A 12,474-nucleotide genomic window follows, 5' to 3' on the forward strand; every position below is an offset into this window, starting at 1 on the left:
TTCATTAATATTCATAAGATGTTTATTGAAAACTACAAACGCATATTACAAAGTTATAGCAAATGAGACAAAAATATTTTGTCAATTTTATATGTTCATAACATAGAGTATTGGTAATATTAAATTAAAATTTATCTTGATACTAACTGGAGATTTCACTTGGGATGACGTAACATGTTATTGGGATTATCTATGAGGAAGCTGATGGTATTTACGATTGTAATAGTGTATAATTTCTTATATCCTGTTTTGATGATTGCTTTATATTTATATATATAAAACTATTAACTTATTGGAACTCTTCCATGTTGTTATTAAAGTATATCAATCTTACTTTTCATATTACCTGTGATGGAAATATAATGTATAAAAAAATAATTAGTAAAAATTTTCCGTTTTACACTCTTCAACATATTATAAAAAAACAAGAAATATATAAAAAGAAAATAATTACGAAATAATACATAATTGTATCAGACAAAATTGAATACGATACAATACAGAACATACAAACATATTTTTTTTTATATTTAGGAACGTCATCGTTGAAAATAGACAAAAATACTTATATATAGTACGGCAAATGGACCTTGTTCCTTCATGAAGAGAGGAGCCAGAAAATATTAAAGGAAAATTTTACTACATGAGAGACGCAGGAGGTAGTGTCACAGCCCCATGCCCTGATAGAGGTGACGGTAGGGTCGAAACCCCTCGGATCCAGGCGCCACGCTCGCAACAGAACGATTCCACATTGCTAAGGGCACGCATATAAATCGTCGTGACACCCCCTGAGACATACAACAATTGAGATTACTTCCAATTATATATTAAGTACAATAAATTCGAAATATTCATATGCATAGAAGATTTTAAGTTTTAAAAGTATACAAAGTATAAAACAATATAGATGCTTCATATTGTAAAACATGCAGTGTAATCTATAATATGCAGATATATGATTATTTTCTCTAGAAACCGACCTTGTTTCATATTAGAAACTCACATTGAAGCACGTACGTTTATTGTAGACATAACAATGGTAACATTTTTGTTCTATGATTCTTTGCGGTTTGCGGTTTGGTTATAAAAAAATATCGTATATCTAATATTATTAGGAATCTACTTAAAAAAACCATTCCGTCTCAAATATCTAGGTAGGAACCCTCACCTATAATAATAAGTTGAGTGCCTAAGTAAGCAAGGGCGTGGCCGTGTCGCGGGATAGACATTTCTGTTTCAAGTTTCCAGGCGCGGTCTTTCCAATCCCAAACGTCTATCGCTCCAACGCTACTCGGCGTTTTGTCCTAACGAAATTCCGATTCATTGAAAAGTATTTTCAGTTTTATTATTAAAAATATCAAAGTGTTTAGTTACTACTAAAGTATACATCATCTATTTTTTATTAATTTGTTCTCTAGTACTACATTCAACATTTCAATGAGTAATTGAAATAAAATGTTTAATAAAACTACTAAATGAAATATAATGAAAAAAAGTTTGATTCCAGAAAAATATACGTAATAATACGCAACTTTCAAATTTATTGGTTTTGTAAGCGATAAAAATAAAATGCCAAAATAAACAACCATTCCAATTTTATAAATTTATGAAAAAATACTAAAAATTTTCAAATGTACGGAACCTTTTCTGATATCTTGCCAGCACCACCGATGATGTATAACTTATCGTTCATAGAGAACAACGTAGCGAAACATCTTGGAAAACGGAGGCTATGAATTTGTGTCCACCTTTATGATAGTAGAAATTTATTTCGAGTACTTTTCATAGGTATACTGTTATATACCTCAAGTAATATGATGATAACAGAACTCTAATCTCACATTTATATAGAAAAAACAAGTTTAAAATAAACAAAAATAATTATTCAACATTTCCATTGAAAAATCAATCTGCTTAGGACATCTAGTTTGACATATTCTTCTTATATTATTATTTAGATTATTCGTTACATCGGCATGCTTCTTTGCATCTCTTTCTTTGAACTCTTGATAAAAAAAATATTTTTTTGTACTACAGTGAAATCAAGATAAGCGCAAAAAGGCATATCAAAACTTATGTGTCTGGTAAAGGAGAATAACCACTTCAGCATTTGGAATTGAATAAGCTAATTATCGCAGAGCGAGTCAACTTACTGGTTGGTATTAGAGTTATAGCATTCAACGACGCCGCAGACCGGTCGCCTCTTCTCGCCGGTCATGCCGCCAGCGACCCAGATATAGTCACGGTGCTTGGCCGCCGCAGCTGCCATACGAGCCGCGCACATCCCGCGGACTTCGCTCCAAGAACCGGTCTTCGGATCGAAGCGCTCCACTGACCGAAGCACCCTTAGAAAGTCAAGAGGGAATTAAAAAAAACACCCCCTTAGACTTTTTGGACTCCGTCCGGCAACAGAGAAATTGAGCTTCTTTATTTCAAATTAGAAGTGTAATATTTATAATCACAAGTTAGTTTGATTGGTAACGTGAATTGTAATTGTATCGTTTTAATTATCAATTATTAAGAACACCTCATGAAATGCTGTAAAAATGTAAATTTCTTAAATTTGTATCATATTTATTACATCTCACCTCCCTTTTTTATCCTGACCACCAATCGCGTATAATGCCATCCGATGTACCACCAATCCAAAGTTCTTCCTGGGTGTCGCTAAACCTGATTCACTGTACCAAGAGCGTGTTACCGGTTCAAAGCTCCACACTGTCGACACCACCACCGATTTACCTCGAAGATCATCCTCACGAGGATCTGCTCCACCTTTCATTACATTTTATTCAAAATATATGAACATTTTATTAATGTCCATCAATATGAATAATACATTTTGATAAAGATATAAAATATTAGGGGATTAATATTATATTAAGACTATTCACAATCACAAAAAATATATTTTTTATGTTCATATGAAATTCAATATATGAAAATAATTAAAATTACTTCGTTATTATGTATATTTTGAAACGATTGCATGAGAAAGTTTAAGTCTAACTATACATTTTTAAGTAAATTACCAACGAGAAAGACTCTTCCTCTCAAAAAAGCGACTGAATGATGATGTCTTGGCTCTGGAAGTTCACCGACCAAATCCCATGTATTTGTAACGGGATCGAATCTAAGAAATGGAGATAGATAAAGTTACTTAATATTATAACTCATTGAAGATTTAGCAATTGTTCAAAACATATACATTGCTCACAGCTACGATAAGGTGAAGATATGATTATGACTAGTATTTAAAAGTCCTAAAACGTTTTTAAAATAGAATAAGTACCTATAAATATCTTTGCCAGTGTTGCCCGCCACGCCATAGGAGGTATGTGGATCTATTCCACCAAACACCAAAACTGTTTCCCTATCCCAATTGAAAAGGGAACCCTCAGCGATGTAGTTCTTGTTCGATGGGCCAAGTATCGAAGTCGATAATTTATTCCTAATAAGGAATTAAACTATGCAAACGTTGAAATATTTCCTAAAATTATTTGCTCTACCAACAAATGATCTGATGTTGACATGGTAAATAGGAAAAATTCGGCGGATCGATAGCGCTCAGACGTAAGCGGTGTCTGTTCATAGCAAACACGAGATAAGGATAAGGATATATAGGATGTTATCTCAAATGAATAAACAAACTTCGGTCGTAAAATTGTGAGTTCTTGAACACCGCAAAAACAAAAAAAAATTACATATTTATCCTCGCCAGCGATTCTTTAGATTGGTTAAATATAGAAGCCTGTGGACTAAATTTTTTGGTAGCTGTTGGGGATGTATTCGCCTCTGTTCTGCTTGTGTTCGTAGTTTGACCACGAAGTGTTGGGCTTTGAGAATCTCTGTAGGAATAAACGGATTTTCAATTTTACTTATTAAAATCGTTTTAGAACTATATTATAACACCTAACGTCTTAATAAAATTAGAAATATTACATAGAAGTGCAAGAAACTGTATTTTTTAGAGATAGCTTCAATATTAATTTACAATAATTTGTTGGCAACATCGGAATTACTTATTTTTAGCTCGCTATCACCACCCACAGTAACTCTCCTATTATTTGCTTAATTAATTATCTCTAATTATTTGCTTAATGTGCTTGAAAGCGTTTTATAAGAACAAAATATAGTTAATCTATAAATATATCTTTATAAAGTATAAATAAACCTCCTAGATCCACTTAGCGCTGCGGTGGCTGCAGCGAGGTAACTGGCCGCGATACTATGTTTCCTTTCGCTATGCCTATGTATGTACCCCATCTAGTAAAGGAATCAAAAATAACCAAAGATATAAATTTTTATAACGAACTTCTAAAACTAACCCATTAAAAGAATTAAAGTATTTTTGGTTTGTAGCTAAATATGTCTGGAAAATAATAATAGCCTTGTAAACTAATAAGGCAAACGCACTGTTAGATGTATTGTAACAATACTTATAATATCACTCATTAATGAAATGTTCCTACGTTTATTGTGAGAATAGTTAACAAAACTAAAATAGACACGTGTCACCTGCTGACTATTAGTTCGTGGTATTAATAAGAACCTGGTTAATATTGCTTCCAAATTACCTATTGTGTAATACATTCGCAAATAGAAATACCTCATACTTAGCTGTTAATAGTTGCTACCATTTTGTCACCTGAATGTCAAGTCTTTATTTATCACTGCAGTTGATATTTCAATATGATATGGGTTAATAAAAAATAATCGTAATAAGTTTCTGTTGATGTATCTTTTTTTTGTTATTACAATACGTTGCCAAGTGACTAATATAATGTATTTTTTTCTCACATTATCACTGGTGCTGGTACCCATCATTTCGCTGCTCGCCTCACTCGTAGTGTTGAGATCCTCGGCAGAATCCTTTTCCGGTTGTTCATATATTTTTGTGGTGAAAGGAATCTATATCATACACTTAAACTGAATTTTATTATAAATGAAACTAGTATTACCTCGTCTGCCCGTGATCACGGTTGCTGCAAAGTAACCGAAACGTCGGGATTATGTAGTTTTTAAATAATAAAATCCGCGTAGTAAATCCGAATAATAATCTTAGATCTCATTATGAATTTTATTATGCTCAGCGATTTCTTAACATCTTCTAATCGACTATAATTTTATTTGTACAAAACGTTTCATTAGGGAGGAACCACAGACAAAAAAAATTAAATAAATAAAGACGGAAAATAAATAAAAATAAATTGATATTACATGAGATGGCTGTAACTTGCACATGTGTATTTCATGTATTTGCTTGCAACATTGCTGTGATGACGGTGATTGTATCGTACGATTTTCCTGTAATAATATAGCATTTAACTCGAGTTAAATGCAAAACGAGTCTACTAAAAAGGATCTTTAACGTATGGAAGGAGACGTTTTGTATTTTTTAAATTATCGAATCTTCTGCTTAACGAAAATAAAGTATAAAAAATAAGACCACTAGCTTCTATAAAGAGTATGCAACAATATGATAATAATCTGTAAGGGCACTTGCTTCGTTTTTTTTTGGTTTTTGCTCGATGTTAGCGTTTTTTCGCTCATGCGAAACGGATTGCGCTGCGGTATCAACCGAAGGTGGCGACCGACTTGGGGACGGACATTGGCTTTTTCCTCTTTCCTAAAAATAATCGCTTACTTTGAAACACTAGAATTTTATATTATGACAAATTTCTATAAAAAATTAAAGGAACTGATTGTTAAATGGTTAAAATATAGTAAGCATAAATATAGGAGAAATCGACAATAAAATAACTAATGTTTTTCATTTTCTTTATAAAATATATGCTTTCTACCTTATTACGAACTTCGTAAAAATCACCCATTGTAGGAAACTTTTCCTTATCGCCAGTTAGGCCTTTTAAAGTTGCCGGTAATGGAAAGTCCATTTTCGGTCTCTTCATGTCCATAGTATTGTCTAGACCACGCATGTTACCTGATATTATATATTGTTTGACAGTTATTAATGTGAAAAATTTAGATTTCAATTTTTGAAGAGGAAAATTATGGAAATGTCTGTAGTCATTGGTCCAAATCACTGTATATATCAATTGGATTTAGAAAAACATTTCTTAAAGGTCTGTCATACGCTAGTTTAAGATAATATTAAATAATATCCACTGTGTTAAAATTAGTTATAATTTTGTCCGTCGTTTACCCGGACAATCATCACGCTTCGTGGTTTGCATCATGGCCATATGTTGATACATCTGTTCCTTTGGTAATAAAAACTGCTCGAGATATTTTAAGAAATCCCTGTATGTGCCGTGATTCTGCGAACATGTGCTCTTTATACGCAACTGTTATCATTCATGGAATATTAGATTTTATAATTTTCCTCATGTTCAACGTATAATTGCTAGTGACAATTCGTTATACCTTTTCTTCGCCTATCCAGTTTCTTTCGCATGGCTCACTTAGACCCAGCACGTCGATCCAATGGTAATAATTTTTTGAATTGTTACCATACCAATATTTAATTATAACATACCTGTAATGATATTTCATACTGTCTGGATTGTTCCATACTAAATCATTTATAACATTATTTTATAATAGCCATTATCAATACAGGGACAATGAGTACTGTTAGCTATAAACAGTGTTAGCAAAAACTTATCTCAAGTATTAAAGGAAAATAATGGTTAGTCACGATGATGTTAATAATAATAGTTTGATATACGAGTACAAGTAGTAACGCTTATATTAAAATGTTTATCAAAACAAGAAACTATAGCTTCCCAATTTATCATTATCTTGTACATAAAGTTCTTACTTAATGAAGCACCAAAATGATTTAGAATGAATTGCTGACTTAGCTTTGGGGGCGGGATAAAAATCTAGTAAATTTTAGCGAAAAATCTCTAAAACGTGGGAATTTGAAAGAAAAAGTACTAGGGTGGACTCACGCGAGCCCATCATCCACCATCTGTTGTATCTCGGCTTCGTTAATGATTTCCAAAATCTCAGCATTGTCTGGGTTTCTCTTAATGTCAACCAATTGCCAGGGCGAGATTAGTCCAAAGCGAACGCATTTCATCACTTCTATGGAATGTCGTTTTCTATTGGCCCAGTCCCCGTACAACCACCTGATGCCAGCCATGAGAACTTCTATTTCACTGCGTGGCGAATAAAATCACGTTAGTTTCCTTCTATATCAAGATTTGTTACGATTGAAGGAATAACTTTTTATTATATTAAACGTTAGTATATATTTCATTTCAATACATTTACTAAGGTCGGTTGTTTGGGGTGGTTATTTTTTATAATTAATACAAAATATGGATTGAGAAAATATGCGACATACACTAGTAAAAATATTTTTTCTGAATATTATGTTATTTGTGTTTAGCACTATATTACCTTCTATTACGGGTATCTTATTTTATAAAACAATGTAATTTTTTACGGACAAAAATTTTATTTAATAGGAATCTAGAAAATAGGTACCTGGTGACGTTTATATAATTAGATTTCAAGAATGTCATCACTTCATCCGGTTCCAATTGAAGGAAATCATTAGATGCCACTAGTGGTAAGAAAAATTTCATAACACGTGGTACCTACAATACACAGACTTATTGTATCGTAAACTGTCAGAGGGTAATAAAATCCCGCTCTATTTATCTTTTACCATGATATCCATAACGGGCACCAGTTCTCTGACTCTCGCCTTTCTATACAAAACAAAGGCCGTGTCTTCGTTAAAAATATGTTCGTTGACAATAAATGACCAACATTGGTCTTCCAAATCTATCTTAGGAAAATGACACGTATGTAAAAAAATACTTTTAAGTTTGCCAATTAAATATATAGTAAATATAATGTTATATTTTTACCTTTTATGGCCAAAAACTGAGCTGCACAAAATAAATCCAGAATGTTATCTTTTCTAAATATACGATTACTTTCTTGACCGTTTGATATCATCCATTCGTAAATGATATGAAAAGCTTCTGATGTTACGTTGTCCTGGAAAATAATTTCGTCATACATTTTACCAACTACTTAACTACCTGTTTCTTCTGACATCACATGGTTTTATTCTCAGTACTTACTTTGGACAATTCAATTACTTGTTGGTTATTGACGTCAAAAAAGGCCGAATATATCTGCAGAACTATACGATGGCAGAGAAATTCATCTTTACCAATACGTACAACCGTATCTGTATTGCTAAAAAATAAGCATATTAAGACTGTCAACAAACACAGAAAATCATTGTGAATATTATTAGTTACAATACTATCAGTTATGACGTCCTTTTTATGCCTATACTACGATTAACAGACGTCACCGAGTCACATTTTTTCCGCAACTTTGATTATGAAATAAAATTTCACTCAAATCACTTCTGTGTATGATAAAATCCTATAGAACAACAACAACTAATATATATTTTATCCCGTACAATTATGTGATTTTATAAACATGTCGTTTATTATGTTCTAATAATTCTATTTTTGAAAAATGTTATCGGATATTATTTAGTATATAACTCTACTTTTACTTTTTTTTATAGATTAGGGTTGGAATTTGAGTTTATTGATTCATGAAGTAGGCCGCCTATTAAATATCATCTAAAATAATTATTATATTACTTCTAGTGATGTTTGAAATGAAATAATTTGATTTACAAACTGTGAGGACATACATAAAATTATGTATTCTTCGATAAAATTCTTGAAAAAGATCTTGTTTTTTTGGTAATTGTACTCTTGTCCAATCAAGTGTCTCCGTTTGTACGTAGCCAAGGCTGGTTAAATCTCTTCCTTTTTCTTCTTTCACTCCATGTGATTTCTTATTTGAATTTCTAAAAGTACCGGCGATTTTGGCTTGTGCTGCGATTGCAACTTTAGGTCCGAACTGGAGCTGTGGCTCAGAGTCATTGCTGTCGTCCTATTATATAATACATAATAATAATATCAATGATAAAAAATGCATCTAATAAACATAGTGAGGTAAGGGAAAAAGAATCCATTATTGTTGTGTGAAATTAATGACTTTATTTAACATTTCCTACCTCCTCCTATTTGGGTCAAATATAAATATAAATCATTTTATTGTATAATATATGTGTTGTCATTTTAAAGGTAGCTTTGTAATTTCGTTGTTATAGAACTCTTGATCGTTATTGGCGAAAAATTCTAGTATTCGATTATAAGGTTCTCTTGATTAAAATTTCTTGTACACTATAGACGTGACTGGCCTTGAATACAACACCTCTTTTCTTGGTAAATTTTGTCCATTTCTGGTCAATCGCTAGGTTCAAGTTTTACAGTAAACATCTTAATTTAGTGCTTGGACATACGGAAACAACTTATTATAAATGGTTTCCTTACAGTCTCCTTCATATATAGAATTGAAGCTTACTGGAGATTAGTCCTAGTTTGGCTACAGTAGACCCTTACTCCACTAGGCTGGGACCATAATCAAGTTCGCAAATAATTCGTATTTAGTCCATTTCTCATAACCCTTTGACAAAAACATATTGGAAAAAGGTTGGTTTAGTTAATGATCACTATAGCACTCGACCAAAACATAATGGATTTCTTTTTTCCCAACCATTATTTAAAACACGAGATAAATCGTTACTAACAGGAATTTGGCGGTCAGTTTGATCTTCTGTTGCTTTTCCTTCAAATTTTACTTTCACTTTAGCTTGAGTTGGATCCGCTAAAAGGACGCCAACAGTTGACGATTGAAACACTACCTAAGTTGTTAAGTCATTAATAACGCATACAGAATCTCGTTCGTCATATTATGTAAAATGTTTTCACCTGATTTGATTGTACTTTTAAATTCCCACTAGGCGTAGGTTTAAATGGGAATGCAGCTTTTTGGGCGTTCATTTCCTCCATGCTGCAAATACTGCAAGTGAACTAAGTTTATAAATAAAAGCTTTATTTTTTGTACCTGTTGAATCGTACTAGACGACAAAATTTACCTGAAATTTTCACCACAAGATGACACACTGTTATCCTTTTCGAGGTTTCTAATATATTCAGTGGCAAATTTTGAGGCGTATGTTTTAGTAGAAAGCATTTGAGACTTCTTTTTAGATTTTCTAAAGAGTTTATTAAAAAGTAAATAATTTTCTTTTCTATTCGATGATTAATTAAAATATACGTCTAAATTTTTCTACATAGAAATGTTTATTTTATGTTAAATCAGTTAACACGTTTTGTATAACAGAATTACATAACGACTACCAACGCTTTTTTTTCTGTGGAATTGTTTAGATTGGATTGTTTGGAAAATTTTTCATGATTATTATTACACCTTGTTATTCATTGCTTAATATATTGTATGATAATTAGTTTTCCTCGAATGTGTAACAGCTTATATATTTTCCTTATTTATTAAATACTGTAAAAAAATATCATTTTCTATTTTACGACAATTAAAGTACTTACTTTCCTTTCAATTTTAGAGACATAAATGGCTGTTCTATTAAATCTTTAGACCAATATATTTCTGCGGCGTCTCCAGATGTTTCATATACTATTTTATCCAAACGATTTTTATATAAATAATTTTTCGTGCCGTTTAGAAAATCTAGTGCTGAAATTTTTTTAAATTTTGAGGTAAAAGTATTACAATCTAAATAACGTTTAAAAATAAAATATAAGTTTGCATCGGTTTGTAAAAAAAAATTACAGTATTAAATTGACATCATTATGTGTGTATTTTTTTACAAAATAAAAGAAAGTATTTAAAACAAAGGAAGTACTAACAATAGTTTGCACTCACAAAAATCGCTTGAATTCGGAGAGAGATCAGATAATGAGCTACTTCTATGGAGTTTAGGCTTAATTGTTATATGGTAACGTTCCTGTAACTGATATCTTTTAGACCGCTTTTTCAGTCCAGAACTAAAAATAACAGACGGTGAAAAGGAGTGTTGATTTGTAGTTGTTATTAATTAGTAACAAAAAAATCTCACCCTGGCCCCGTATGGACATTATCGTTGGTTGAATTTGAAACATTGGTATTGTGAACCTGATGGAAGTAATAATATGTAAGGTAAAGATTATACGAAACATATTTTACATTAGAAACATTCAGAAATAAATAACGTCCCAATATTAAGTCATTCTTGGACAATAAAACGCAGAATTTGATGTTTTAAGCAGTAGGCAGTTAAAAAACGATATAGAGAGGTGTCATTATGAGTTTTGTATGCACGGAAACAACATTATTATTCTAGGCTTTTGTTTGTCTTTGATGTTTTTGTTTGTTTGGGAACCATCACTTTTAAAGAATATATGTAATGCTTTTTTTATTTTAAGTAGCAGTTTGGTTTTGATGTCTTCCTAAGCTCTACAATATCCTGCTTACTAGTCATTGAGGAAAGAAGTAAAGTAAGTAAGTAAGTATAAGGCCATAGCTAATTCAAAGGAAACTCGTCTGTAGTTCTAGAATTTTGTTTTTGTAATAAGATCATCTGATTTTATATATTTAAAGAGCTCGCATGATCTTTATATCAAGCCGATTATAAAGTCCTAAAATATAATAACATCATAGTGAATCACTCACTTTACTCGTATTTTAATATTTATTATGAAATAAAAGAAAAAAAAGGGATATTTAAATATTTTAAAACCAGTTTTTATTTTCAATAATGAATTATTTTGTATCGAGCATTCGAGTATATCGGAGAATTATTTAAATAATACTTTATATGTGTAGGTACTCACTTTTTCCAAACTATTACTCCTTATCATTTCAAATTCACAAAACGAGTAATGTAGGAATATGTAACATATTGCACAAAATATTGTCCTTAAACTTTTTAAAAACGCCCAAAACTCCTTAAAAATTTTTGACAGTATTTATATACAATGAACTGAAGTGCAATGTCATGCTTAAAAATATTCCAGGTCCAAATAATGATAAAATATTAAATGACAGTTGTTTTTATTCATTTTTTTTGTGACAGATGTTTGAATAAATACTACTTGCGAACCCAATACACTAGTTACCAGGGATGGAATCCTATTAAAACAATCCTTGCGTCGATATTTCTATATGATTCTTGAGAAATAAGAAAAATTTATACTCAAAATTCACATTAACCATATTAAAAATATGTCGTTTATCTCTTACTTGACTGTGAATTATTTCAATAATATTTAAATGAGACCTCTGACCTTATTTGGTTGGTTTATTTAGATTTCTTTTACTTTTATAATTTTCAAAGGATAAATTATTTGTTTAACAACTAAATGTAGCTCCGTCTTCGTTAACGCGTAATTAACTTAAATGCAAGTTAGTTACATGCTGTTTCAGGACGTAAAACAACAAATATTCTCAGACAGAACGGCTGACACACAACGAAATAAGTTTTCTGAAAAGCCTACTGTTTTGTCGATTTCAATTTATTACTGTATAATATGTGGAAGAAGTTAGTATGTAGGTATTATATACAACTTCTTTTAAGTGTTATTTTGATATTCCAAAACA

General features: G+C 31.3%; 1 protein-coding gene across 5 annotated transcripts; it reads right to left on the bottom strand.

Annotated features, from left to right (window-relative positions):
• Positions 1-260: 260 nt before the first annotated feature.
• Positions 261-11,883, bottom strand: LOC116767787 (uncharacterized). 5 transcript variants are annotated; one of them, XM_061527272.1, is made up of 28 exons: positions 11,709-11,883; positions 10,955-11,010; positions 10,762-10,883; positions 10,425-10,572; positions 9,956-10,075; positions 9,789-9,879; positions 9,608-9,721; positions 8,663-8,907; positions 8,067-8,184; positions 7,848-7,980; positions 7,643-7,761; positions 7,459-7,571; positions 6,918-7,127; positions 6,388-6,499; positions 6,167-6,281; positions 5,805-5,944; positions 5,507-5,629; positions 5,221-5,307; positions 4,801-4,911; positions 4,175-4,266; positions 3,705-3,848; positions 3,293-3,451; positions 3,033-3,133; positions 2,589-2,775; positions 2,154-2,345; positions 1,643-1,748; positions 1,169-1,304; positions 261-788 (listed from the first exon to the last, which is right to left on the bottom strand). In XM_061527272.1, the coding sequence occupies exons 1-28, from the start codon at positions 11,733-11,735 to the stop codon at positions 640-642; spliced, it is 3,570 nt and encodes a 1,189-aa protein (XP_061383256.1). In that variant the 5' UTR covers positions 11,736-11,883; the 3' UTR covers positions 261-639. The 5 variants fall into 5 exon arrangements, with proteins under 5 accessions (XP_061383256.1, XP_061383255.1, XP_061383257.1 ...); XM_061527271.1 differs by having other exon boundaries at positions 6,167-6,308; XM_061527273.1 differs by lacking the exon at positions 5,221-5,307 and having other exon boundaries at positions 6,167-6,308.
• Positions 11,884-12,474: the final 591 nt, after the last annotated feature.

Source organism: Danaus plexippus, assembly GCF_018135715.1.
Source record: "Danaus plexippus chromosome 9 unlocalized genomic scaffold, MEX_DaPlex mxdp_24, whole genome shotgun sequence".
Taxonomy (NCBI): Eukaryota; Metazoa; Arthropoda; class Insecta; order Lepidoptera; family Nymphalidae; genus Danaus; species Danaus plexippus.